Source organism: Phyllobates terribilis, unplaced genomic scaffold (genome assembly GCF_046119375.1).
Source record: "Phyllobates terribilis strain yellow unplaced genomic scaffold, ASM4611937v1 Scaffold_8__6_contigs__length_399053987, whole genome shotgun sequence".
NCBI classification, from domain to species: domain Eukaryota; kingdom Metazoa; phylum Chordata; class Amphibia; order Anura; family Dendrobatidae; genus Phyllobates; species Phyllobates terribilis.
In genome coordinates, this window is record NW_027362768.1 from 108848314 (window position 1) to 108876159 (window position 27846).

General features: G+C 43.2%; 1 protein-coding gene across 1 annotated transcript in view; it reads left to right on the plus strand.

Annotated features, from left to right (window-relative positions):
• The window catches only part of MTF2 (metal response element binding transcription factor 2), a 36942-nt gene extending 18578 nt beyond the window's left edge, over positions 1-18364 (plus strand). Inside the window, exons 5-15 of the mRNA XM_073643205.1 lie at positions 584-684; positions 2845-2993; positions 3726-3821; positions 6082-6150; positions 7094-7217; positions 8713-8780; positions 9521-9688; positions 10648-10753; positions 12310-12368; positions 12470-12565; positions 15082-18364. Coding sequence (XP_073499306.1) covers positions 584-684; positions 2845-2993; positions 3726-3821; positions 6082-6150; positions 7094-7217; positions 8713-8780; positions 9521-9688; positions 10648-10753; positions 12310-12368; positions 12470-12565; positions 15082-15439 — 1394 coding nt within the window. The 3' untranslated portion in view covers positions 15440-18364. The remainder of the gene's footprint in view (positions 1-583; positions 685-2844; positions 2994-3725; positions 3822-6081; positions 6151-7093; positions 7218-8712; positions 8781-9520; positions 9689-10647; positions 10754-12309; positions 12369-12469; positions 12566-15081) is intronic.
• The last annotated feature ends 9482 nt before the right edge of the window (positions 18365-27846 follow it).

Sequence of the window (27846 nt, forward strand, 5' to 3'; positions counted from 1 at the left end):
GACTTCATTAAAATGGCGCCTTGGGTGGCGCATGTGCAGATTGAGATGCCTGCTGAGTTCAGAGCTGAAATCTCAATGTGTGCATTTGCTGCCTCAGTGGCATTTTAGTGAAGTCCTGCGCACGTGCCGTCCACACAATGTCGGCGTGGAATTTTGAAAAGGAGGCATAATGAATAATCGGTGATCTGCACAAAAAACGGAGGAGGGGGATGGGGGTGGTGTGGAGAACGAGAAGATGACCCTGCCCTTACGTCCCGCCCCGAAGCACACAAGATGTAATTTTCTGAAAACTTCATAAGGTGAGTAATTCAGCAACCACTGAGCGGATCCCTTCACATCAGGTATCAGATTAATCAGTAGCACAGCGCCATTATTGCCATGCCTTTAGTTTATAGGGCTAAATCCTGATGACCTATTTCCTTTAAGGTCAAGGCATATTCCTTTTGGATATGTCCTACTTGTCCATAGTTAGTATAAGCTTTCTTTTCTTTTTTTCTTATACCTTTCTGTTGTATACTTCACCCTTTTCACCAGGTACTGCAGAAGAATATGAAAATATTTTTTTTTTGTGATTTGACTTTAGGTTATCACCAGCTCTGCCACACTCCTAGTATTGATTCCAGTGTGATTGATACAGATGACAAATGGCTGTGCCGGCAGTGTGTGTTTGCCACTACAACCAAGGTATTAGGAAACTGAGTTCATGCAGTAGTGCACTACATTTGATACTTTTTTTAATGTATGTTTGTTTTTGTTTTTTTACATTTACAAATTGACTATATCTGATGGCTCGTTTCTTGTTTTTTTTTATTTTATCACTATTGCAGCTTGTATCTGTTCCGTTTACCCTGTCAAGGACAACTATCATAAAGCTAGCACTACATGATGACATATTGCACGACATTGCGATCACTGGCGCATTATGATAACACATCAAATGATGTCCCATGGTGGAAGTTGCGACTACAATACAGTTGCTAATGTGTTGGAGTTTGTCACCCACTGCTCACTTGCCATGGGCTTTAAAGGGGTACTCCAGGGAGATAAAAAATTCTGATGGCTATGCCTTCATAAACAATAAGGTTAACATGATTAGTTCTGTTTGTAACCCTCACAGAACCACGAGGCGGGGCTGTGGCCTGCGCCCTGCTAGTAGCAGTCAGTCTATGTATGCTCTGGTTGCCTTCCTCCTGCCTTTTCCACTCTAACTATGCCTGTCCGCCTTCTTTATGACTGCCCACACTCCTGGACATGTCATGAAGAAGCTGCAAATACATGCTGCGATCTACTGCTGGACTAGCCATGTCCAGATCAGGAGACATGACTACAACTGTTTTACTTTTGATAAATTGTTGGCCTTATAAAATGGTACTGTTGAGGTAACCAGAGCAGGAGCTTTGTTTTGGCTCAGTATGCCAGAATTGGCACTGCTGTAGGTTTTAGCAAGTGTTCTGCTATGTTAAACAGGGCTGGATTCATAGCTACTCTGCTCAGTACTGCTGTGTAATGTCTTCCATGCTTCTGTGTGTTTATGCAGAGAGAATGGGGGACAAGATAACCTCCTTTTTTTTTTTTTTTTTTTTTTTTTGCTGTGTATGGGTGGCACTTTGGCTGCTAGTTTGGCTGGTTCTACCTATTCCAGAGCTGTGTTCAGGCAGAATTGCCAATTAAAAAGAGAGAACTGAGGTCAAAAACTGCAGATAAATGCACAATTTAAGTAGCAGATGTGCTGCTATTCCTAATGTACACACGAATCAGAAAATTGCCTAATATAAATTTCTTTGACTAAACTAGACAACTTTGTGGCCAAATTTTCACCCTGCTAAACTCTTATGTACTCATCTGAGTAGTCATAAATATGGGAGCCTCTGGATGACGCCTTTATGGGAGCCTCTGGGCGGTGACGCCTTTATGGGAGCCTCTGGATGACGCCTTTATGGGAGCCTCTGGGCGGCGACGCCTTTATGGGAGCCTCTGGGCGGCGACGCCTTTATGGGAGCCTCTGGGCGGCGACGCCTTTATGGGAGCCTCTGGGCGGCGACGCCTTTATGGGAGCCTCTGGGCGGCGACGCCTTTATGGGAGCCTCTGGGCGGCGACGCCTTTATGGGAGCCTCTGGGCGGCGACGCCTTTATGGGAGCCTCTGGGCGGCGACGCCTTTATGGGAGCCTCTGGGCGGCGACGCCTTTATGGGAGCCTCTGGGCGGCGACGCCTTTATGGGAGCCTCTGGGCGGCGACGCCTTTATGGGAGCCTCTGGGCGGCGACGCCTTTATGGGAGCCTCTGGGCGGCGACGCCTTTATGGGAGCCTCTGGGCGGCGACGCCTTTATGGGAGCCTCTGGGCGGCGACGCCTTTATGGGAGCCTCTGGGCGGCGACGCCTTTATGGGAGCCTCTGGGCGGCGACGCCTTTATGGGAGCCTCTGGGCGGCGACGCCTTTATGGGAGCCTCTGGGCGGCGACGCCTTTATGGGAGCCTCTGGGCGGCGACGCCTTTATGGGAGCCTCTGGGCGGCGACGCCTTTATGGGAGCCTCTGGGCGGCGACGCCTTTATGGGAGCCTCTGGGCGGCGACGCCTTTATGGGAGCCTCTGGGCGGCGACGCCTTTATGGGAGCCTCTGGGCGGCGACGCCTTTATGGGAGCCTCTGGGCGGCGACGCCTTTATGGGAGCCTCTGGGCGGCGACGCCTTTATGGGAGCCTCTGGGCGGCGACGCCTAGTTAATGCCTTTTAAAGTGGATCTATCACTAGGTCAAAAATGGCCAGTTTTTGGTTTTATATTATTCACGCTGCTGTTCTAAAATTCTTGTCATTTTAAGATGATTTAATGTGCATTTTCCTCAGAGGGGAGGAGCACTGAAAAAAGGACCAAATGCCAAAGCCCTGCAAGTTATGAAGCAAACTCTACCCTATAATGTGGAAGACTTAGAATGGGACGTAGGTCACAAGACCAATGTACAACAATGCTACTGCTACTGTGGAGGCCCAGGAGAGTGAGTATATAAAGTATTCAACACGTATGTTTGCTTATTAAAGGGGTTTCAATGTTTCAGAAATCCCTTATTTGCGGTTTGCTTTACACAAAAAACAAACTGTGCTTTAGGCACCCTCCGCAGATTCAGCGTTCACTCTCCACTATTGCTTCCCTTGTCTCATTGTTGGCGGAGCTCATGTCCCGTCAAAAGCACTGCAGACAATCTGTGAGCTCAGCAGCTTTGAGCGGCATCTGCCATCAAGTCATGCAGAGCCGCGGAGGTATTGGCTGCAGCGCTGTTGCTGTTGACTTGGGGAGGGTGAGGAAGAACAGTTTGTTTACAGTGAACTGCAACTGGGATACAGGTGTTTCTGAAAACCCCTTTAAGCACAAATAAAACTGTTGAGGAGCTATCTATGAAGTAAGAGTTTGACTCTATAAAACTGCCGATAATGTTATATAGGTGACAGATGTGACATACCTACGATATGTGCATGGTCGTGTAGTGTGTTTTTATACAGCATGCAGCTAACCTCTACTCTGCCTCTAGTGGCGTCTGGTGGTAGTGAGCATATTCTGATTTAGATTTGTCATTGCTGGGGATTTGAAACATTTTATTGAAAAAGCCTGGGGAGGTCAAGAGCTTACTGCCATTGACCTCAGTAATGGCACATAGTGCAGTAAGCTCCTGTGCTTTCCTTATGATGCACTGTTTCATATAATATGATTGATCTTTTTTCTCCCTTTCCAGCTGGTACTTAAAGATGCTGCAGTGCTGCAAATGCAAACAGTGGTTTCACGAGGCCTGTGTGCAATGCTTGCAGAAACCTATGCTTTATGGCGACAGGTGAGGACTGAGGAAAGTCAGTGCAGTTTGCTAGGTGTCGTCAAATATTATTCTCTGCGGTTTTGTATAAATATAAACTACATTAAAACGTTCAACACTCTTATAATTGCATGATTTATCTTATACTGATGCTGATTGCTTCAGGGCTGCAATCACAATTCTGTTGGTTACCATGGGAAACAGTCAATGAGCTCCTCAAAAAACACATCACCTAATGGTCTAACTGATATTTTCTAACGCTTCAGGACAATAAGCTCTCCCAGCCTCAAATTACACAGTCAAAGTACAATGCCTTTGTAAGATGTCTTATAGAGTGCAGTTCTCCACTGAACGCTCTCATCACTTTGATCAAGCTAAGAATACTGGGAGATTTTGCCTCTGAAGCATGCAGAACTGTGAATGCAGTTCTTGGCTCAAACGCAGGCGGTAAAAGAGCAAATGTATATGCAAATGTGCTTAAGGCATCTGGAACAAATGTATGTAAAGTCTAAAATGGCGATCGGGGAAAATCGTAAACTTACCATTTAGTCTAACCTCTTCTTGACCACCTCCCTTTAAGGTCTGAGCTTATTTTGACATTGAATGGTAAGACAGAAAGATCTTCCCCCAGCTGCCTTCAGAGAGGCGTATGTACTCAAAATGGTATATTACAGCTTCTCAGCTTTTCAAACTGTATCTTTTTGTAGAAGTAGTTATACGTATGTGTTCGTGTGTATAAATGTGTTTATTTGTGTCACTCCAGTAATGTCTTCCCGCAATATAGATATATTTTTGATATGAAGAGATACTCACAGCAGTCTAATATTTCTTTGCACTTGTGGTACGTTAGTATAAATGTATCATACACCTATCAAGAAACATTTAACATGATCATATATTGACAACATGGTAGCATTAGTCCATACATATCAAAATCCCGGCATCAGAAGGATCAGATTAAAGCGTCCCACAGTCGGTAGATAGCGTAGTTATCCTGTCAGAGGCTAAAACATACTGAAATCTCACAATATTCAGCTGTACCAAGAGAAGTAAAATTTAAAAGGAGAAAATTTTATTTTTTTTCACGATATCCCCAACTAAGAGGTAATGAGTGTAATCAATAAGATATGTATACCCCAATATGGTGCCATTGAAAAGTGAGTTATTTTGCAAAAAAAACAAGTGCTTATATGTCTGTCAATAGAAAAATTAAAAGTTACAGCTATTGGGACAAAATAATGTAAAAACTAAAATAATTTCTTGATTTTAAAGGACTAAATAGGCCAATCCTTTAGAGGTTAAGTCCTTAAAAAGAATCTGTCACCATGTTTTTGACACCTAAAATGAGAGCAGCTTAATGTAATAGCAGAGACCCTGATTCCAGTGATGTCACTTTGTTTTTTTTTTTGTTTTGTGTCATTTTGATTTCTCCAGCTAATAAAACCAATGATTGTATCACTAGAGGATGAATAAACCTGCTGTCAGGTAGTCCTCTATGTTAAGGAGCTCTGTATAACCTCGCCCCCACCACTGATTGGCCGCTTTCTGCCTATGCACAGTCCAATCGGTGGTGTGGGCGAAGTTACAAAAAGTAAGAACTACTAGATCTGCAGCAGGTAAAACTGAAGGTATCATAATGATATTAAGCAGCTCAGTGAGTGATACATCTCTGGAATCAGGGTCTCCACCCTTACATCATGTTGCTCTTGGATGGGGGGAGCAGACACTTTGTGAAAGATTCCTTATAAAATGGCTATGCAGTGCTTTTCATTTCTGCATCTAGCGCTGAGGTATGCTCCTGCTTCTTGGATGGAACATCTGCCGAAGCCAAATGTTAGATGTCAAGCAGGTATCCTGTAATCGGGCACATCCGGTGGATCCAACACCTTATTCACACTCAGCCCTAAAATGAGGCATTGCACAACCACTTTAAGGGGGGGGTCAATCCTCTGCTTGTGGTTATAAGGTATGCAAAATGAGGAGCTTTGTCCTGTGGACCAGTCTGCAGAGCAGCCTATTTGGCCACTAGAGGTCCCTACTTGTGTATCTTGACATGGCAAGCAAAAAAGTGACAATTTGTGGTGATGGTTTTCCTTTAAGTTTACTTGCCTAATACATTGATCATTCGTCCTTCAGAACAGTGAGCTTAAAAGAAGGTGAAATTATACATATATTGTAACATTACTATAGCGGTGTGAAGTACTTTTATATTTAATAAGCAGTTTGTATTTGAAATATTACTTATATAAAGGCTGATCTGTCACCACATGTTCTCCAACAGGTTTTATACGTTTATTTGTTCAGTCTGCAATTCTGGACCAGAATACCTCAAACGTCTATCTCTACGATGGTGAGTCTATACATGACAGCACAGAATGTAGCTCAAGCTCCGATGTGTATTCCACTGGTCAGAGGCAATCGGGCTGATTTACAAAAGTTAGCTAACTTTTAGCCGATGTAACTTAACTAGACACTCTTCAAATCCGCCAAATTTATAAGTGGCTGAAGCTGTGTGATTAAATTTGTGAATCTTTGAACTGTGTAGACTAAGCTCACTCCATGTATTAGTTGTCTTACTTTGCTCAACTAAGTTGCATCGATTTGAAGCTTAATTCTGGAGCGTGGCGTCATGATCCCTTCTCTGTCCACCTTCCAATATGATTGAGCCCCTTTGTTGAACCTCAAATAAAATGAATAAGGCATAAAATGCTGTTTTGACACTTATTAAGCCAGATTTCTGGCACATGAAGCTTAGTAAATCAGGCCTATTGAGCAGCGATCTGAACATACACCCAGCTACAGAGGCGCACTGCACATGACTGGAAGTTCAGAATACGGCTCTTTGATTTTCTGGTCATGTGCAGTTGGCCTCTGAAGCCGGGAAGCGTACACCCAGCTACAGGCGGCGCTCGTGCAAATTATGTTATGTGCATAGGGGCGTGATAACATGGAAAGAGGTCTGACCAGTCTGGGGAAACGAAAGCCCCATCGACTAGTCAAAGTCCTACTTGACGTAGAAAAACTGACCTTATAAATACTTTTTCTAACCTTAATTAAACTGAATAACATTATACAATGCTGGTTAGACAGGAAATTGAGTCATATGTATGTGAATGCTGCTGGGTTGGAGGACATGGGGGACTTGACAGGTTCCCTTTTAAATGCATTTCAATTTGCTTTGTCTCCTACAGTTTTTTTCTTAGTGCTTTGGCTTTTTCAGCTAATTATGTTATTTAAACTCTGAGAGGCTATGGATCTGTTAAACACATGCTGTTTTGTTCTTTGATTCCTAGGGTAGACATAGCACACCTCTGCCTATACAATTTAAGTGTTATTCATAAAAAGAAGTACTTTGATTCAGAACTTGAGCTCATCACATACATAAATGAAAATTGGGATCTATTACATCCTGGCGAGGTACGTACTTCAAGTATTTTACAGAAGGAGCTGATTGCATATCACTTCAAGTTTAAAGTTGGCAGTACACTTTAGATGGTTTTTGAATGAGAGCTCGTCTCTGTAACATCTATCCCTCCCAATCCCCCTCAGCTACATACCAGTTTGGCCAGGGGTGCAGGTTTTCTGAATGTGGGTGAGCTGCTGCCAAGTACCGGCAGAGGCTTTTTTTTTTTTTTTCTGTGAGCACAAGGATTAGACATTAAAACTCCTCCATATGTTTGGGTCATTCTTTCTCCTGCCATCATCTGCACTGAGGGGGCTGAGCTGAGCTGCAGTACCAGAGAATTATAGTGCATGAAGGGGGTCCACTAGAGGGACCAAAAAACGGTTCTAATGCTGCACTTACCACAAAATAAATGGGATATACTGATGGAGATTATATACTATATTATATAAGAAATAGGGGTATCCTCTTTAATGGGTTTTCTATGCTTGCTTTATAGATGACCTTGCTGCTTACACCCAGCCAATTCTGCTTTAAGCGTTGTATGAGGTCACTAGGCTACAAATGTAGCACTTTTATGTCTTCTAATAGTATCGAAGATGGAGGGACTCCTCACCATTAACTAAGAATGCCCAAATGGGGGAATTTGAAACTATATCCTTTCAAAGAGCCGGCCTGCCCCCCAAACCTACTATATTAGGTCGCAGATATATTTATACCTTGCAGTTATGAGTTCTTAACCTCAGGCCACCTCTAATTTTCAGAACAAGAGCGCAACAATACTGCAGAATGCTCTACAATTCAGTTATGTCCACACATCATGTCAGACTGCCATTATTTTGAATGAGCCAGAATTGTGAAAGCCGTGCTGCAGAGCGGTTTGGCACCCAGTGAAGTATGAGAAGGTCCCGAGTGATCAGAGCCCATTTCTCCTGTTTTATTGGCACGCCTTTGTTTTGGCAGTGTTAGTGACTCTCAATACGGCTGCATAATCTCTTCTATGCTGGTGAAAATTGTCTTCCATGATCTTGATACTTTTGAACACATCCTAAACCTAGAGATAAGAGCAGGTCATAGTCAACTAGAAAAGTAGGGAGAGGACCTACAGAGGGGAAAAGCTGGCGAAAAATGCAGCATACAGTCATGTAATGGCCAGAAATGGTGTTATTCCTCATCTACTCACACAGAACAGGTTGTTCTGACATGTCACCTTAAATGACAGGTACGTTTTAAAGAGAACCCGTCAAAAGTAGCTAGTATTTACACTCATTGTATTCCTGCTGCTACGAGTATTACGTTTTGTATTTTTTTGTGCTATATGGCCCCTTGATAGAGCGCATAAGTTAGCGCCGTATGGCAGATTTAAAAACAAAAAACATGGAATAATCAGGGCCGCAGCAGGAATAAAATAAGAGCAATAACTCCATATTTTTGACCCAGAAACTGGTCATCATTAATGAAGTGCCAGCTCATTCTGTGCACCTTTTGATTGAAATATCTTTCTTCCAGTTGGCAGACACACTCAAGGCCGAACGGTATGAACATATCCTGGATGCATTAAATGAGAATAAGACTATGTAAGTTTTTTTATTTTATTATTTGTCTTCCCCACCCTAATTTTAATTTAGTTATTGTTGTTGAAATATGAAACTTCAATAATAAAACTGTTATAGAATAATTATAAATAAAATACTGTATAGCCAAGTCAAAATTATATAACAAAATATTCCCTGTCTTTTTCAGGTATATAGTTTTAAGAAATTTGAATAAAAATGATTTAATTAAAAAAATATTTGTGTAATGGAAGCTCCTACAACTTTCTAAATTATCTTCAATTCTTTACAATTTTTAATGTCTTTGCTGTCAGTCAATGATCAGTTTTTGATAACATTCTGTAGATTTGATTGTGGTCAGTACATTTATTATCTATAGCGTTCTCATCCTCCGTTTTCTAAAGAAAGGAAAAAAGTACAAGAATGCAGCAATTCTTTTATTGGAGAAGTGCCATCTGAATATGTTGCCATATTGAGGAGCATTATGGACTTGCTATATCTCTGTGCCATTACTAGGGTGCTCCTGTGCCAGCGTTCTGGATGGTAGCTAAGTGAAGGTGTACGGAGTACATTTGGGGTTAAAGATTTGACGATTTTGTCAATAGTAGTGACATACTGGTTGATACACAAATTTGTGATGAAACCCTCGGAAACTCTTGTACTTTTTTTTTTTTTTTTTATATAAGGGCACTGTGACACTCGCTGAGTTGAAACTATTCCAGTTGTATTGCGGCACAAAGTATGTAACCATGTTCCATCCTCAGGTTTATGTCCGGAAAAGAAATTAAGAAGAAAAAACATTTGTTTGGTCTGAGAATTCGAGTTCCTCCTGTTCCCCCAAATGCTGCTATTAAACTTGAGAAGGAAGAAAGCACATCCCATGAGTTTAAGATCAAGGGCAGAAAGTCATCCAAACTGCTGCCTGTGACAAAGTAAGTGGTGTTCATAAGATGGCACACTCTGGAGGGCCTCATTCAGACGCCGCTGATGACTATTCATATATTCAAAAAATGTCAGTGTTTTTCATCTGATTTTCACCAGTATTTGATCAGTGATTTTCATGGATGAAAAAAATAAATTGCAAAGCTTTTCCTGTCCATTGCAATGCTAAAGTGTAACTCACTATATGAAAGTTTTTACAGTGCTGCTGATCGGTGGGGGTCCAGGTCCTGAGACCCCCACTGTTCAGTCAAAATACCACTCTGAAGTACACATAGAATGGTATATGGGCTCAATAGTAAGTCTGTGGATCCATAAATTCACTCTTAGAGCACAGTCTCAGGACCTATAGGCTTACTATCGAGTGCATTGACCGGTAGTGGTCTTAGACCCAGACCCCACCGATAAGCAGCATTATGCAGCGCCTGTCATGTATAAAGTTTTATAGTCTCCGTTACACTTTCATCACGGGCGCACATGGGTGCCATCTACGTGCGGGCTGTGGTTTTCACAGACCCATAAACTAGCAGGGGTCATTTTGATCTGTGACTCCGGTCAAAAGCAGAGATGTTTTTGTTTTGCGGATACACTGCAAAAAAAAAAAACAAAAAACAAACAAACATGTGAATAATGTCAGACTTTAATTGATGCATGTTCTATCCATGAAAAACACTTGATGGAACACCTACATGAAAAATGGATGTCTGAATAAGACCTTACCATAATTATTGGAGCTGATGGGAAAAAATGCCTTGTTTTACAGTTAACCACCCGCCAAGTTTGTAATCTCCTGTTGAAAATGATTCCAGCTTTATACCTTTGCATATATGCCTCTTATCAGACATCTCTATATAATGGAAAATATAGTGAGGTTAAAATGTTTAGAGAACTGCTTAAAACGTGCGATATCACTTATTTCTAAACAATCAATTTGGTGGAAATTTCTTTCTAGAGAGGAGAATAATACTGAAGTTAAAAAACGGAAACCAGTGGGTCGTCCTCCAGGTTCGCACAGAAGGAAGATCTTCCAAAATGACACATGCAATTCTCCATGTCCGGTGAGCAGGATATTATCTGACTTGAAGCTTAAACTCGTTGATTTGTAGAACATAATTCACACTCGCAGGTCTTCATCTCTAAGTGCTCAGCAGCTCGAGTAAAAGTACAAGTGTCCATAAATGAAGGAAAGAAAAACTTCACTCCACCCTCTTTATATTACGCTCTTGCCTTATTTTCACTAGTGCATTAATATATGCCATATTGACTAGCTGACTGTAAGAAAAATGGGACTTAAAAATAACCCCCCAAAAAAACATTATAAAAATAATTTCACTTTTGTTTTTATAACTCATTATATAAAAAGAGAAGGGACTCCTAATTGGTATTGCTGTTTTCATCCCTACCTATAAATTGATTACGTTATTTAACCCATACATTGAACATTGTAAAAAATAATTAGTCATAAACTATCACCCAAACAATGGAATAATAAGTAATCAAAAAAGCAGAATGATACAAATACAAATATGAACTCATCCCGCAAAAAACATCCACAGCAAAAGTAAAAAGTTTAGCGCCTCAATATATGGAGAAAGGTGTTTTGTTTTTTTTGTTTTGTTTTTTTTGTTTTGTTTTTTGAGTTTTTATTTGTGGAAAAAGAAATTTGGTATCTGCGGTACTTTATTTCTGGCCTGCAGAAAAAAAAATGAAATGTCATTTATACATTGCAATGGACATTGTAAAACGAAAATCCCTCCCAAATTGCAGTATTGCTGTTTTATGTATCCCCACCAATAATAATTATAAAATACAACCCATGATGCAAATAATAAAACAAGCATTTATTTGTCTACATTGACGGGAAAATAAAATGCTATTAGAGTTCTTGATCTAGGTAAAAAAAAAAACCTGAATAAATTGCCAGGTTTTAAGGTGCAAAACACGTGGGTCTTTAATTGGTTAATCAGTGCAGGATGTTGAGACCTTTTTTAATGTGAAAATTGTTTTACAAGGGTGGATTTTTTGACTTCAAGCTCAAGGCATTTATTTGTGCTCCCTTATGGGTATGTGCACACGTTTAAGTTTTTGGGGCCAGAAATTTCTGCACCATTTCTGCATCTCTTGGCAGGAAAAATGCAGCAGCAAAAGCACACGTTTTTGCTTCATTTTTTGCTTGCTTGTTTTTGATGCAAATTTTTCCCCACTCTTTAGTATGGGTGAAATTTGCAGCAAAGAATTGACATCCCGCAGATTTTACCATAAATCAGCAAGCCACAAATAAGCGACGTGTGTATGAGACTTCAGGATTCTTATACACTTTGGTGTCAGTGAAACTCCATTTTGTGACAAATCTTCACTGAAATGCAACACCTAATATTCCCCATTCCTTTTTAAATTCACTGCCGGCCTCAGATTAAAATAAATCTATGAATACTGGATTAAAGCAGGCCACTGCAGTGTAATTTTTTTTTCAGTAAGCAAATCTATATGACAACACCCTATACGATGTGCAGTATATATTTCTGCTTATTATTGCTTCACTGACAAGTTCTTGTTAAACTAATGATGAGAATTTAATTTCATTAAAAAGAAATTTTTTTTGTGTCATTTTTAGAAAATGGAGACCGATGCAATATTGAAGGACAACACTTTAGACTCATCGGAGCAAAGAAAGTAAGAGACCAGATTACCTTGGTGTTCTCGATCACTATTAGAATTGCTTTCGTTTATTCTGTATGGTTTTTAAAATCTGTTTTCCGATCTCCGTATTTTAGGACTGCAGACATCACCACTTTATCATCTAGTAACTCTGATTTAGAGTCCAATGGAGCGGCCAGTTCAAAAGAGACTACCTCAGCCAGCCTTTCCAGGTATATGTGCGTTTATGAGCTCTGCAAAGAAAGGTGCCTGTTTGGCAAATACCGTATATATTAACTTGTAATTAGGTACACCGCCTTACTGCAAGCCAAAGCTGAACATAGGCTGTTAATAAGATGTTAGAGCAACATTGTGTGTATATATACAGTGCATTGATGGTGCGTATGGAGCTGTATAGTATAGACAACTAATACTTTGTTGCACACACTGGTATCGGAGATGACTCAGATCCTTACTGTTTTCATCTCTTTTAATTCCCTGGTTATTAGATGATCTTGTCACTGTGTGTTGACCGAGGTCTCCTTCTGTCAACCCTTCGACCTTGTTTTTTTTGCTATGGATGTCTTTGGGCCTTATAAAGACCCAAAGCACCCCCGATCTTCAATCTGTTTACCTGCTAATTCTTTCCAGACTAATAATAAGGCTGTGTGCTCATGTTGCGTTTTTGCTGCATTTCTTTCAGTGCAGTTTTGTCACAAAACCTGAAGGGTTTCCTAATGCCAGCAACGTGAATGAGACTCCTGAGGGCTCGGGCGCACGGTGCCCATTTGAGGCTCTTGAGGGCTCGGGCGCACGGTGCCCATTTGAGGCTCTTGAGGGCTCGGGCGCACGGTGCCCATTTGAGGCTCTTGAGGGCTCGGGCGCACGGTGCCCATTTGAGGCTCTTGAGGGCTCGGGCGCACGGTGCCCATTTGAGGCTCTTGAGGGCTCGGGCGCACGGTGCCCATTTGAGGCTCTTGAGGGCTCGGGCGCACGGTGCCCATTTGAGGCTCTTGAGGGCTCGGGCGCACGGTGCCCATTTGAGGCTCTCGAGGGCTCGGGCGCACGGTGCCCATTTGAGGCTCTCGAGGGCTCGGGCGCACGGTGCCCATTTGAGGCTCTCGAGGGCTCGGGCGCACGGTGCCCATTTGAGGCTCTTGAGGGCTCGGGCGCACGGTGCCCATTTGAGGCTCTTGAGGGCTCGGGCGCACGGTGCCCATTTGAGGCTCTTGAGGGCTCGGGCGCACGGTGCCCATTTGAGGCTCTTGAGGGCTCGGGCGCACGGTGCCCATTTGAGGCTCTTGAGGGCTCGGGCGCACGGTGCCCATTTGAGGCTCTCGAGGGCTCGGGCGCACGGTGCCCATTTGAGGCTCTCGAGGGCTCGGGCGCACGGTGCCCATTTGAGGCTCTCGAGGGCTCGGGCGCACGGTGCCCATTTGAGGCTCTCGAGGGCTCGGGCGCACGGTGCCCATTTGAGGCTCTCGAGGGCTCGGGCGCACGGTGCCCATTTGAGGCTCTCGAGGGCTCGGGCGCACGGTGCCCATTTGAGGCTCTCGAGGGCTCGGGCGCACGGTGCCCATTTGAGGCTCTCGAGGGCTCGGGCGCACGGTGCCCATTTGAGGCTCTCGAGGGCTCGGGCGCACGGTGCCCATTTGAGGCTCTCGAGGGCTCGGGCGCACGGTGCCCATTTGAGGCTCTCGAGGGCTCGGGCGCACGGTGCCCATTTGAGGCTCTCGAGGGCTCGGGCGCACGGTGCCCATTTGAGGCTCTCGAGGGCTCGGGCGCACGGTGCCCATTTGAGGCTCTCGAGGGCTCGGGCGCACGGTGCCCATTTGAGGCTCTCGAGGGCTCGGGCGCACGGTGCCCATTTGAGGCTCTCGAGGGCTCGGGCGCACGGTGCCCATTTGAGGCTCTCGAGGGCTCGGGCGCACGGTGCCCATTTGAGGCTCTCGAGGGCTCGGGCGCACGGTGCCCATTTGAGGCTCTCGAGGGCTCGGGCGCACGGTGCCCATTTGAGGCTTGCAGAATGTCAATTCTTTCAGAATTTTTGCTGCAGATTTCACACATATTAGTGAGTGGGGAAAATCTGAACGAACAGTTGCAGAAATAGTGCAGAAATTTCTGCACCAAATACGTAACGTGGCCTAAGGCCTCTTTCAGACGTTGGTGATTATCAGTCCGATCTCTGATCACAATGCACAGACTCGCTGCACTTCTGCTGAACAGAGCGTGACAGCCTTATAGAAAGAAATGAAGTTGTCATGCTCGGGTTGTGAGACACGCAGTCAGTACATGCATTGTGATCAGAAATCAGTCTGATGATCAGTGACATTTGAAAGAGCCGTAATGAGCATAATAAAATGCAGTACTTGCACCCCAAAATGGTAGATGAAGGTTAAGTCTAGCTCACCCCCTTCTTGGCTTTGTAAATCCTTCAGCACTAAAACCCCTCCTGCTTGATGTAGAGGAAATGGGAATGTTCCAGCTAGTTTGGGTAAAATTTTCACAATTTTTAAAAAAGTTATAATCAAACCCTACGTGTTTAAGACGTGTCTCTGTCCTTCGTTATGGTATCTATATAAACCACAACCCATCCATCAAAGACAAGCGTCCATACAAAGGAGCAATTTATGGCTCATAATGGTAAAAAACAAAAACTTTATAAATGTGCTGTGGTCATAATCGTCTTACCCACAAAATGAAGTGACTTCATGTGTATTTTAGACTTATCGTTGTATTTTTCTTATAGTCCTCCGTCAGACATGAGAAAACTTACACGCACAGGACGTTCCTGGTCTACCCCTGTGCTACCATCTAGAAAGCGAGGGCGACATCCCCGAAAAGCTCTTCAAGCCCATAACTCGGATATTGTAAGGAGTGATGAAAGGAAAGAGGATTCTCAGGCTGCCGGACTTGACACCGATATTGTAAAAAATGTCACGGATCACGACTTGCAGCTACATCACCTGAAGAATTCAATTACCAATTACTTTGGGGCAGCAGGCAGAATAGCTTGTGGTGAAAAATACCGTATTCTGGCTCGCCGAGTAACACTTGACGGGAAGGTGCAGTATCTTGTGGAGTGGGATGGCGCCACTGCCTCCTGACCTCTATTCTGGACAGCCTTGTTTCTTTCATTTTCCCCCTCTCCCATGTTGAAGTGATAAGTAACTTATTCACCCCTCTACTGCCAAGGTGCCTACAACACGCATGGTAGCAAATGGGTGCTGGAATAGAGGAGAAAAAAAAAACATAGCTCTATTTTTTAATGAATTTGAATGGTGAAATTACAGAGCATTGCTTTTAACCAAATATATGCGACGGTGCACATCTGCGAGAATGGCGTGGTTTACAGTATTCTCCTTAGTCAAGCATTAATGTGTCGTATGTGTAATGTGGGGTTTGTGTGTAGCGAAGGAGATGGGATGTCATTCTATTTGGTAATACTTGCACCTATTCCAAGTCTCGTTACCTCCGTGTCTCCTACATCAGGTGAAATTTCAATCCGTTATTTCCTCAATGTGCAAATCGTCTATTTTTTTAGGTTTCCCTTTTACTCTGACAAGTGGTTACCAGACAGGCTAGTGCGATCTACACCCTTAATACTGCAAATAAGAGCATAAGAGCAGTAGCATCAAGTGTCATTATAAAAATGTTTGTATCTCATGTTGCCTCTGTCCCTGACTTACTATAGCAAAAACGTGGATAGACAATTTCTACCTCTACTGTAACGGACAGATTTGAAGGATTAGCGCTTATATGTAATGGCACAAAAAAAAACATTGCTAAATTGAAGCCCCTGCATTTGATTTTGATATCCACCTGCAAATCTATTGTCGGCCTACCTGAAGTCATTGCTCAGGTTTAGAAAGAAAAGTGAACACAGATTTGGGTAGGGTGCCAAATGTGTAGCAGAGCTTCTAAACATACAGTTTTGCTACAAACTGATGTAGTTTTGCATTGGGGTTTACCTTAGTGTGCACAGATAAGCAAATTGCAACTAACAGGTCTTATGGGAAAAATAAAAACACAAAGCAATTTGTAATAAAACTTTGTGGTCCCTTGTTAGGGTATTTGCACAGGATGTCCTTAGCAGGTTCGCCCGAGTGTAAAGTTTTTCAAGCAGAAGACTGTTCGGAAAAATGGCGTGTTTTTTTTTTACGTTTTGTCTGACTGCTATTTTTTTGGATGATTTTTCCATGGTTTTGTGAACTTTTTTTTACCGCCATTTTTGCTCACTCCATTGAATAACGAAGAAACAACTAACGGTGTTTTTTTTAAACAAAAACGTTCCAAAAGCTGTCCGAGCGTCTTCTGAGCTTTCCCATTGACTTGCACTGTAAAGTACAGAGCGTGTTCCAAGCGGAAAACGACTGAAGAATGGGGCCGGTCTCTCCTCCTTTTTTAATTGCTTGTTTGTTTTTTTTTTTTTTTTTTTTTTTTTTTTATAGGAACCTAAATTGGTTAACATATGTTCAAAAGCCTGAACATAAGAATAGCAAATCATGTTACATAGAAATGCACAAGTTCATTCTTCTGTGTTTTTTAGGTGGTTTTCCACACTGGAATCCGCTTGATAAATCTGTCATGTGCACATACCCTCACTCTGTGTAAACTGTTGCAATTACAGTCGCCCTTAGGGTTTGTCTCATGCGGATTTGCAAAAATGTTATTTTTTAATTTGACATTAATTTATGAAAAATGCGTTTGTGGGCTCGTAGTGTTCTGCTTGATAAAGAACTCCTCGCAATTTGCCACAAGTCCCGATGAAGCTTACAGAAAGAAGTGGATCACAGCACAACGCTGCCCTGTAAATGGCACATGGAACCATTGTTTACTGCTGACAGTTATTTGGGATACTTTGATTCATCACAAACACAATTGAACACAATTATTTTCCACCCCACCAAAAAAAGTTAAAATGATGGAATATAAAAAAAATACAATTTTGATACATATAAACTAGCCACAGTCTCTGCACTGCCAATCTCTGGGGTCTTTCTCTGCTCTATGAAATTTTATTTTTTTTTCACTATTTTCTGTCCTTTTTAATGTGATTGTTGTGTTTTTGGTTTTGCTTGCTAAGCGGTGATTGGGACCTTTTTTCGATATGGGTGATTTATTATTGACAGGAGGATAATAATGTGCTCGGCTACTGAAGCAGGTAGTTCTGGTCATTCATCTAATCACGTACGTGGGATTTGTCTTCACAGTAGAATCAGTGGTGCTGTAGCCTTCTCTGCCTTCATTAATTCTAGACTGGCACTGTTTCGTTCAAGCAATGAATTTAAGAATTCTTTTATATTTTGTAAATTGTTTTATGTATGTACCTAGTTAGGTAGACCTCCTCGTTTTATTGTTAATTTCCAAATGTGATCTATGCAATATATAATTTTACTTGCATTTTTTTTTTTTATGCGACCAGGACAGGTAAAATTTAGATTTTTGTACGTTTTTGAGATCATTTGCTGAATTGTCACACAGTCCTGCTAATAGCCAGAAGTACCGACGTTTTGTAAAATAGTTTTTGCTGGCTTTTATTTGTTGAAAAATGTTATATTAACAGTGAAAAAATTGCTAAACCTTCGTTGTAAATGACTGTTGACTGCTGTTTTTAGCCAGCAGTGTACTGTGCCTGCATTCTAGACCTTTCTTCAAAATACGTGGTTTTTTTTGCGCTAATTCTTGTAAAACGTTGACAAAACCATGCCTGATAATTGGTATTTATTCCCTTCTTTTCCTCTTGTTTGTATTAACACAGAAATCCGTATATTTTCCAGCCAGCTTATTTTTTATCTTGCAAAAGAGAAATAAAAAGTTCAAGGTATATTTGTAAAATGTTTGTACATAACCCTAAAATATCACTTTTTTTTAATAGAATATGGTTTATTTTGTTTGTAGAATTACAAATGCCACTGATTACATGACACATCTTATTTATCTTCTGAAGGAAAATGCTACTTTCAGTAATACAGCTGTACCCTTCTTTCTCATTGCAGCCCCATCAATAAAGTGCATTACTGTAGAAAATTGTCATGTGCCTGCTCATTGTTCTCAGTGCTTTATCAGGGGTTCGCGTATTCATGTATATAAATTTTTTTTTTTCCTCCTAAAGCAAAGAAATCCTCTATTCCGGTGCACTATGAAGGTAGTCGAACCAGAGAATGCTGTAACCCTCTATAGCAGTGATGGGGAACCTTTTAGAGACAGAGTGCCCAAACTGCTATCCAAAACCCATTTATTTATCGCAAACTGCCATCACGGCAATTTAACCTGAATAGGGAGGTTTGAGTTTAGAAAAACAACTCCTATATTAGCGCTATTAAGTCTATAGCAAAGAGCTTGTAAGCGCTGCACTCCAAGCCTAAGAACGGAGAGGATTTTTAATCAAAAGTAAAATTGCAAAGTTGGTTGTTTTTTCACAACCTCATTGTAATTGTTTATCATGATGAGAATACCACTTTAAACCAGGGATGTCAAAATTTGAAGCTTGGACAAAGTCGCGGGCCAACCTTGATATTTGTTAAGGAAAAAACTGCCTCAATTGTAGACTTTTTTTTTTATCCAATTAAAACCATTAACTTTTGGAATTATAGTGGAATATTATGTTATGTAAGAGCAGTACAAAGCATATGGCCTAATGTAAATATGTAAAGACAAAGGATAAAAAACTTGAATAAAACATAGTGAAGTATGATTCCAACATAACTGTCCCCAAGCACAGTATGATACACCCAAAATGCCCACCACACGCATAGTATGATGACCTACAGTACCCCCTTCCTCAATCCCCGAACAAAGAATGGTGACTCCATCACAGTATGATTCCCCGCATGGTGCTCCATACCGTGTAATGGGCCCCGCATGGCGCTCCATACCGTGTAATGGGCCCCGTATGGCGCTCCATACCGTGTAATGGGCCCCGTATGGCGCTCCACACCGTGTAATGGGCCCCGTATGGCGCTCCATACCGTGTAATGGGCCCCGCATGGCGCTCCATACCGTGTAATGGGCCCCGCATGCCGCTCCATACCGTGTAATGGGCCCCGCATGGCGCTCCATACCGTGTAATGGGCCCCGCATGGCGCTCCATACCGTGTAATGGGCCCCGCATGGCGCTCCATACCGTGTAATGGGCCCCGTATGGCGCTCCACACCGTGTAATGGGCCCCGTATGGCGCTCCATACCGTGTAATGGGCCCCGTATGGCGCTCCACACCGTGTAATGGGCCCCGTATGGCGCTCCACACCGTGTAATGGGCCCCGTATGGCGCTCCATACCGTGTAATGGGCCCCGCATGGCGCTCCATACCGTGTAATGGGCCCCGCATGGCGCTCCATACCGTGTAATGGGCCCCGCATGGCGCTCCATACCGTGTAATGGGCCCCGCATGGCGCTCCATACCGTGTAATGGGCCCCGCATGGCGCTCCATACAGTGTAATGGGCCCCGCATGGCGCTCCATACAGTGTAATGGGCCCAGATTAAAAAATCCCTCCCATCAGGCGAGAATGGCTGTGGCGCTAGTGAGGGGGGGGGGGATGGTGCGCAGGCTTACAACAGGAGAGTGGTGACAGTGCTGAGGAAATGGCGCGTGTGCCACAGGGAGGGCTCTGCGTGCCCCCTCTGGCACTCATGTCATAGGTTAGCCACCACTGCTCTATAGGCTTACATTGGTAAAGCCACTTCTGGGTCACGCAATGTGACCTGGAGAGTCTGAAGAGCGGTGAAGTCACTGAGGAGCGGAGCGGTCCTGGGTACTGGACAAATGGTGCTAGCGGAGAATATTAACAACCTGAAACTACATATAGGCCACGGCCCCATTATCAGTATTTGGTCAGTATTTGTTCTCAAGAGTGGTTGATAAATGCAGAATTGGTGACTTGTTTCTATTATACCTTTTTTCTGATTGTTCCTCAACCTGGTTTTGGCTCCCACTCCTGAGAAAAAAATACTGACCGAATACTGACAGTGGGGCCGTGGCCATACACAGGTTTACTGAAGGTAAAGAAAACTTCATGGGAGCGCTTCTCTAACTAATGTGATGAAGAGACCTTATTTTGTGGCAGTATGCATTCAATTTTGTATGTCTTGTAGATTTTACAAATGTAAAACTGCACCCTCCCACAACTTACCTGGGCAAAGTGTGGAACGCGGCCCATACAGGAACAGTCAAGAGGGCCGGATGTGGACTGAGACTAAAACTGGCCCCCGCCAGCTGTCTCCATCCTTAGGATGTAGACAGCGGTGAATACATTGGTGGAGGAGGGGCTGCCAGCCCTTTCTTCCACCAATCAGCTTGTGAAACTGCTGACCCAATTTCATCGCGTTGCACTGTAGAGAGGAGCAGAGTGCTGGGGGAACGGGAACAAGGTGAGTACGTGGTGGTTCCCCCCCCCCCCCCCTCAAGTGTATGGGATGTTTGGCTGGACATGGGGAGTTATATGGGGCTCATCGTGCTGTATATAGGGGGGGGGGGGGGGGGGTGTCGGTGTACTTAATTCTGCTCAAGATTAAGTGATAAAATTAATATAAAAATTATAATGAATACATCAATATTGAGCAGAATAAATTTCCGCCTATTGTTTTGGCCCTCAGCAACAGTCACTGTTTCTCATGTGGCCCCTAAGGAAAATTAATTGCCCACCCCTGTCTTAGAGCACCATACAGAGTGGGAGATAACAGATAAGCATGTGGCCTGCCTTAAGCCTGGTCAGTTTGCAGTGCCTTATTACCTAAGGTGGCATCAGCAGAGGCCATTGTAAATCTTGTAGAATTTGGAGAGGCAGCACTGGATACCTGCAAAATGAAAGCCTGATGCCTGCCTGTCTTCTTCGTGGAATGGGTGGTAATTGACTTTGCCCCTGTTGACCTGTAGGTTTCTATAAGCACAGACCTAACCCACTTGGAAATAGTTGTGTTTGAGGCTGCAGACCGGTGCCAAGCGCATCAGGAGGTGCCAAAAAAGAGGATGCTGAAGGTTTTCATTGACAGTTAAGTACACTGATTGCCATAAACAAATCGAAATTATGCATATGACAACTGTTGTGGATGGGAAGGATGATGTCCTAATAGATATGAAAGGCAGAAACTTCAGGAGAATGGAACGCATATGGTGCAAGACCACAATAGTCTGATGGGCAAGGGGGATTTGCAGAATAATGTAGCTAGCTCAAACTCAGCCAATGGAGGTGCTAGCTGCCAGAAATGCTACCTTCCAGGAAAAGGGATTTGGGAGAAATGCCACAAAGACTCGATGCGAATACCAAAGTGTAGATCCAAAGGGTCCACAGATTGCTTGTAAGTAGAGGCACAGTAGACCTCTCAATGAAGGGAGGTTTTAACCTGATCATGAAAGCCAAAGTGTGTGGAAAGGCACAAATGTGATCTTTAAGGTAGGCAGAGGTGAGGCCTAAATTCAAAATTTACTTGAGAAAAAGAATTTTGAGCAGACTAATACAAAGTAAGTCTTCAAACTTTAGTAGTATACCATAACAGATTGAGACTTGCCGGCTTTGACCATTGTTTGTTTGGTTAACGCTGTCAGAATGACACTTGGACTTGAGCATTTCAGCCCCAATAGTCATGACTTTAAACGCAGTTGATGTAAAGTAGAGTGGAATAGCAGACCTTGATAAAGGAGGTCAGGAAGAAGGGTAAAGAGTAGTGTTGAGCGAGTATGTTCTATTAACCCTTTCGCCGAGTATGCTCGGGCTGAGCTCCGAGTATTTATAGCTGCTCGGTGCTAAGGTTAAATCGCTCCCGTGTACATGATTTGCAACTGTTAGACATTCCTCACATGTAATAAAACTGTCAATTTCCAACACATTCCTCACATGTAATAAAACTGTCAAACAGTTTCAAATCATGCACACAGGAGCGATTCAACCATATCACCGAGCAGCTATAAATACTCGGAGCTCGGCCCGAGCATACTCGGACAGAACATACTTGCTCAACACTAGTAAAGAGTCATGTAAAGTCGCCTCCAGCTCAAATATTTCCAGAATCCGTCCTTTCCTCAATCTACTAAACTGCTTGTGCATGCCCTCATCATCTCCCGCCTCAACTACTGCAACATCCTCCTCTGTGGCCTACCTGCTAACACTCTCTCACCCCTCCAGTTCATCCTTAACTCTGCTGTGTGACTGGTTCATCTCTCGCCTCACTACTCCTCTGCTATCCCCCTTTGCAAATCCCTTCACTGGCTCCCAATCGCCCAGCGTATCCAGTTCAAACTACTAACACTGACCTACAAAGCCATCCATAACCTCTCTCCTCCGTACATCTCTGAACTAATCTCCCGATATATTCCCTCACGTAACCTCCGGTCCTCCCAAGACCTCCTCTCCACCACACCAATTCGTTCCTCACCCAATCGCCTCCAAGATTTCTCCCGAATATCCCCCCATCCAATGGAATTCTGTGCCTCAACACGTCTGATTATCCGCCACACTTGGATCCTTCAGACAGAACCTGAAAACCCATCTCTTCAAACAATCTTACAGCCTGCCATGACCTTGCTTGCTGCCACCTCAGCACCGGAGCTACTGCAGCCCCCCCAACCTACCGTCTCCTTCCTGTAGAATGTAAGCCCGCAAGGGCAGGGTCCTCTTCCCTCTGTCTATTATTGTTAGTTTTGTTTACTGTGAGTGATATCTGTATCTGGTATGTAACCCCCTCCTTATGTACAGCGCCATGGAATCAATGGCGCTATATAAATAAATAATAATAATGTAAAGTCTGCAACCTGATGAATTGGTTCAGAATTCCAGGCTATGCAAGCCTTGTCAGGGGCTATTGGAGTGGCTGGGATGCTTTCCTTTTTGACAAGCTTGAAACACAAGCATAAGAAAAGAGCAGAAAGAATGATTCCAAATGAGTGGCCTTCACATTCTGTTTGAGATGGGACACAAAAAGATCTACGCCAGGGGTGCCCAAACAATGAAAGAGATGATGCAAGATCTTTGGAAGAAAAAAAACACTTTTCTAGATTTCGTGTTTAACTGAGAAAATTAGCGGCTCAAGACCAGAATGTCAACTACAGGCAGAGCCAGAACATTAAAGCTCTGCTTTGTAAATTCCAGAAGTTCCCTTCATGTCAGGGGCTCTCCTGATGCCATACCCTCCAGTGGTTCAAGTAACAATTGTCATCATGTCTGGACCTGAAGGAGGGGTCCGGTGGAAAAGAGCTGTAAAAGTGTTTCTCAACTCTAGGATATTGACATAGAGCTGAGACTCCTCTGAGAACAAGGGACCCTAAATGTTGGGAGAGTACGGCTTCTCAACCACGGCTGGCATAGGTTGTCTCCACCTTCCAATCAATGGGAAAGGATTTTCCATGGAGCAGAGTGGGGTCTGTCAACCACCAATGACTATCTCTGTGGACTTACACAGGAAGGGAAATAAGACTCCAAGGAATCCACAAACTTTTTCCATAGAACCCAGAAGGATGTCTGAAAGGAGTGGGTGTGATGGGGAAAAAAAAAGACCCTTCACCAGCAGCTTCTCGAGATTGGGGAAAATTACCAAACCTGTGGCCCAAAGTAATGCAAATCCAATGGGGGGAGGGTGACATGCTGGAAATAAAGACAACCTACAGGGAAGAAATTTCTAGTGTGACCTGGGAATGGGGACGTGAAGATATACTCTACAGATATCCATAGAAATCAAAACTCCTTGCTCTAAAGACACAACTGTTGATTCTATGCAAAAATCTGGTGAGACTCTTTAAATCCAGAATGAGTCTGACTAATCTCGAGGAGTCACAGGAAAGAATGTGCTTAAGGTCAAGGAGAAAAACTATCTTTTAACCCACAGATATTAGCTCCTTGACCCTGGTGTCAGCCATATAAACAGGTTTAATCTCTCAAATAGAAAATACATAGCCCCAATGCACCTGCGAGGGCAGCTTGAGTGGTCATCTTAGAGCTGAAGGAGTAGTCTATTTTGGAAGTGACATGCCAGGAAGGCTATTGGTTTGAAATAAGATTTGATCTTGACTGGTTGTCCCATACACACCTGCTAAGGCTGTTCAAAGAGGTAGCAAAAATTTGACCTCAATGTCAAGAATAGCCCGAGGATTTGGAGCTAAGGCAGAGGAGGGCACACCCATAATCAGTGATGTGCAGCATTACTCAAATTACTAATATTTCCCCTTTGAGAAAGAAATGTACATGTCTTGTAAGCAGTGAAAATAAAATCTGGCCTGAAGAGGGTTTTTTTCTGCAATTTTAGCAAAGGTATTTTTCCTGATAGCAAACATGTACAAATGCAGCCCTAGTTTATATTTATGCATTGTACATAAAATTTACTATGTGGAAATTTGTGAAAAATCCATGGCAAAAAGTGTCACAAATCCAAGTTAAATTTAAATGTTATTCTGCAACTTACCTGGTATTTTGTAAAAACGAATTGCATGTTAATTCCTACAAATATTTGCATATGTAATTCTTGGAAACCTCTTCCTACCAATGCATAAAACTTTATTGTATATGCGTGACCTATAAATGAAGACATCTGTAGTGACTGAACGTCACTTGCCAGTCGTGTCCAAGTTATATTATGTATATAATGTCACAGCAGCCACCTAACATCACATCACTATAAACGCAGCGTCTTCCAGGCATAGCACAGAAGTATATCTTCAGGATATCTGATAAAGAGGGAGGACTGATGCTACACATAATGTAGGTCGTTTAACTTTTTGAGGATACTTAGGCCTGTATTTTTAAAAATTGAATCAGCTTTTAGAATTACTTCCTCCATTGTATTTTGGAGGAGATCAGTCCTAGAACCCTGGATCAAGCTAGTAATATAATTGTTTTATCCAGGGTTCTAGGACTGATCACCTTTTCTCAGGGTCAAGAAGGAATTTTTCCCCTGTGACACAAATTGGCAGAAGGTGTCCTGGGGTTTTTGCCTTCTTCTGGATCAGATTTTGGCATAGGGATTTTAGTAATACCATTATTAGAATCACAAGAATAATACATTTTAATTTATTTTTTTCATTAGTTTTATATTAACGGGTACATTTTTAATTGTAATAGTGCAGCAATAATAAAAAATGGTAAAATACATTTGTGAGGCCTAGTAAGTTAGTATAGGGAGTACAATTGGGGGAGGAAGGTTAAACTTGATGGACCTAGGTCTTTATTCAACCTACGTTACTAAATTGAATTGTACATTGTTCTTCTCAGTAATTTAAGACAAAAATGAGAAAGCACAAGAGAACAAAAGTCAAAATTTGGCATCTTTGTAACATTTACTTGTAGGGTAAATCAATAACATAAGATGTGTTTTAATATACTAATAAACAGATTGATACTGCTAGTTGAAATAGTTGACCAAAGTCATGTGAAGTTTGGATATATTGCTACAACATAGGTACGGTCATATGCTTAGTCATACATCATCTCCATTTTACAAGTAAGTTGCAGGAGCAAAAGCGGCACATATTAAAATGGAGTCAGAACAATAAAAGAAAAAAAAATACTGCTGGGTTTAAGCATTTTTCATGTAGGCCCATGATGTAAAATCAAAAATTATATTGTGGTACAGTTTTAGCCAGAAAAGTCAATGTAAATACTTTTATGCCCAAAAATGACAAAAGTATTCTCTGAGTGATACCATCATGTAGGCCCAAAAATAGTTCATCCCCATCATTCTACATTCTAGGCCATTCCCTAATATACAGTACAGACCAAAAGTTTGGACACACCTTCTCATTTAAAGATTTTTCTGTAATTTTATGACTATGAAAATTGTACATTCACACTGAAGGCATCAAAACTATGAATTAACACGTGGAATTATGTACCGTATTTTTCGGACTATAAGACGCACCTAGGTTTTAGAGGAGGAAAATAGAAAAATAAAAATTTAAGCAAAAAATGTGGTCATGATGCACTTTAAAGGGGGAGGGGGTCTTCTGCTGACATTGGTATAGGGGTAATGTCCCCCAATTCTGACAATATCCCCCATCCTGGTATATATGCCGCCCCCCTTCCTTTTATATGTGGTCCCCATCCCCATCCTGGTATGCCTGGCATCCCTCCATCCTGGTATGCATGGCACCCCTCATCCTTATCCTGATATGCATGGCATCCCTCATCCCTGTCCTAGTATGTATGGCACCCCTAATCCCTATCCTGGTTAGCATGGCACCCCTCATCCCTGTCCTGGTATGCATGGCACCCCTCATCCCTGTCCTGGTTTGCATGGCACCCCTCATCCCTATTCTGGTTTGCATGGCACCCCTAATCCCTATCCTGATTTGCATGGCACCCCCTCATCCCTATCCTGGTATGCATGGCACCCCTAATCCCTGTCCTAGTATGCTTGGCACCCCTAATCCCTGTCCTGGTATGCATGGTCCGCCTCATCCCTGTCCTGATATGCATGGTCCGCCTCATCCCTGTCCTGGTATGCATGGCATCCTTCATCCCTGTCCTGGTATGCATGGCACCCCCTCATCCCTGTCCTGGTATGCATGGCATCCTTCATCCCTGTCCTGGTATGCATGGCACCCCTCATCCCCATCAGGCTGCACATTAAAAAAAAATAAACACTCCTACTCACCTTTCTTCTCTCCTCCAGCGCTGCATCCTGTCTGCCTGCACTGATCACTTCATGTGAGCCGCGCATGACGTCACTGCCATGCGTGGCTCACAAGGAGAGATCGGCTGCCGGAAGTCACTGCTCCCCACGCCGGGTCTGTGTGAGCAGGGAACTGTGACTTCATTCTCCTTCATAACCGGCACACAGCGGAGCCGTGCTGCATCTCCTGCTGCGGCCGGCTATCTCCTGTGCCTGCTCATTAAAGGGCATAAATATTCACCCACTCCCATGGGCGTGGAGAAAGGTTGAATATTCATGCCCTTTAACAGAGTGCACAGGAGATAGCCGGCAGCAGCAGGAGCCGCAGCGCGGCTACACTGTATACCACTATTAAGGAGCATGAATATTCAGTGCTCCCCATGCCCCATGGGTGTGGGGAGCAGTGAATATTCATTTTCTTTAGCAGCGGGGACAGTGTAGGCTGCAGTAGGTGGCTGCTGCCTCCTGTGCCCAGCTCCTCCACTAATACTGCTCCCCCCACACCACACATAAATATACACCCCCCAACATTCAGACTATAAGACGCACCCCCCATTTTCCTCCAAAACTTGAGGAAAAAGTGCGTCTTATGGTCCGAAAGATACGGTACTTAACAAAAAAGTGTGAAACAACTGATAATGTGTCTTATATTCTAGGTTCTTCAAATCAGCCACCTTTTCCTTTGATGACTGCTTTGCACACTCTTGGCATTCTCTTGATGAGCTTGAAGAGGTAGTCACCAGAAATGGTCTTCCAACAATCTTGAAGGAGTTCCCAGAGATGCTTAGCACTTGTTGGCCCTTTTGCCTTCACTCTGCGGTCCAGCTCACCCCAAACCATCTCGATTGGGTTCAGGACTGGTGACTGTGGAGGCCAGGTCATCTGGCGTAGCACCCCATCACTCTCCTTCTTGGTC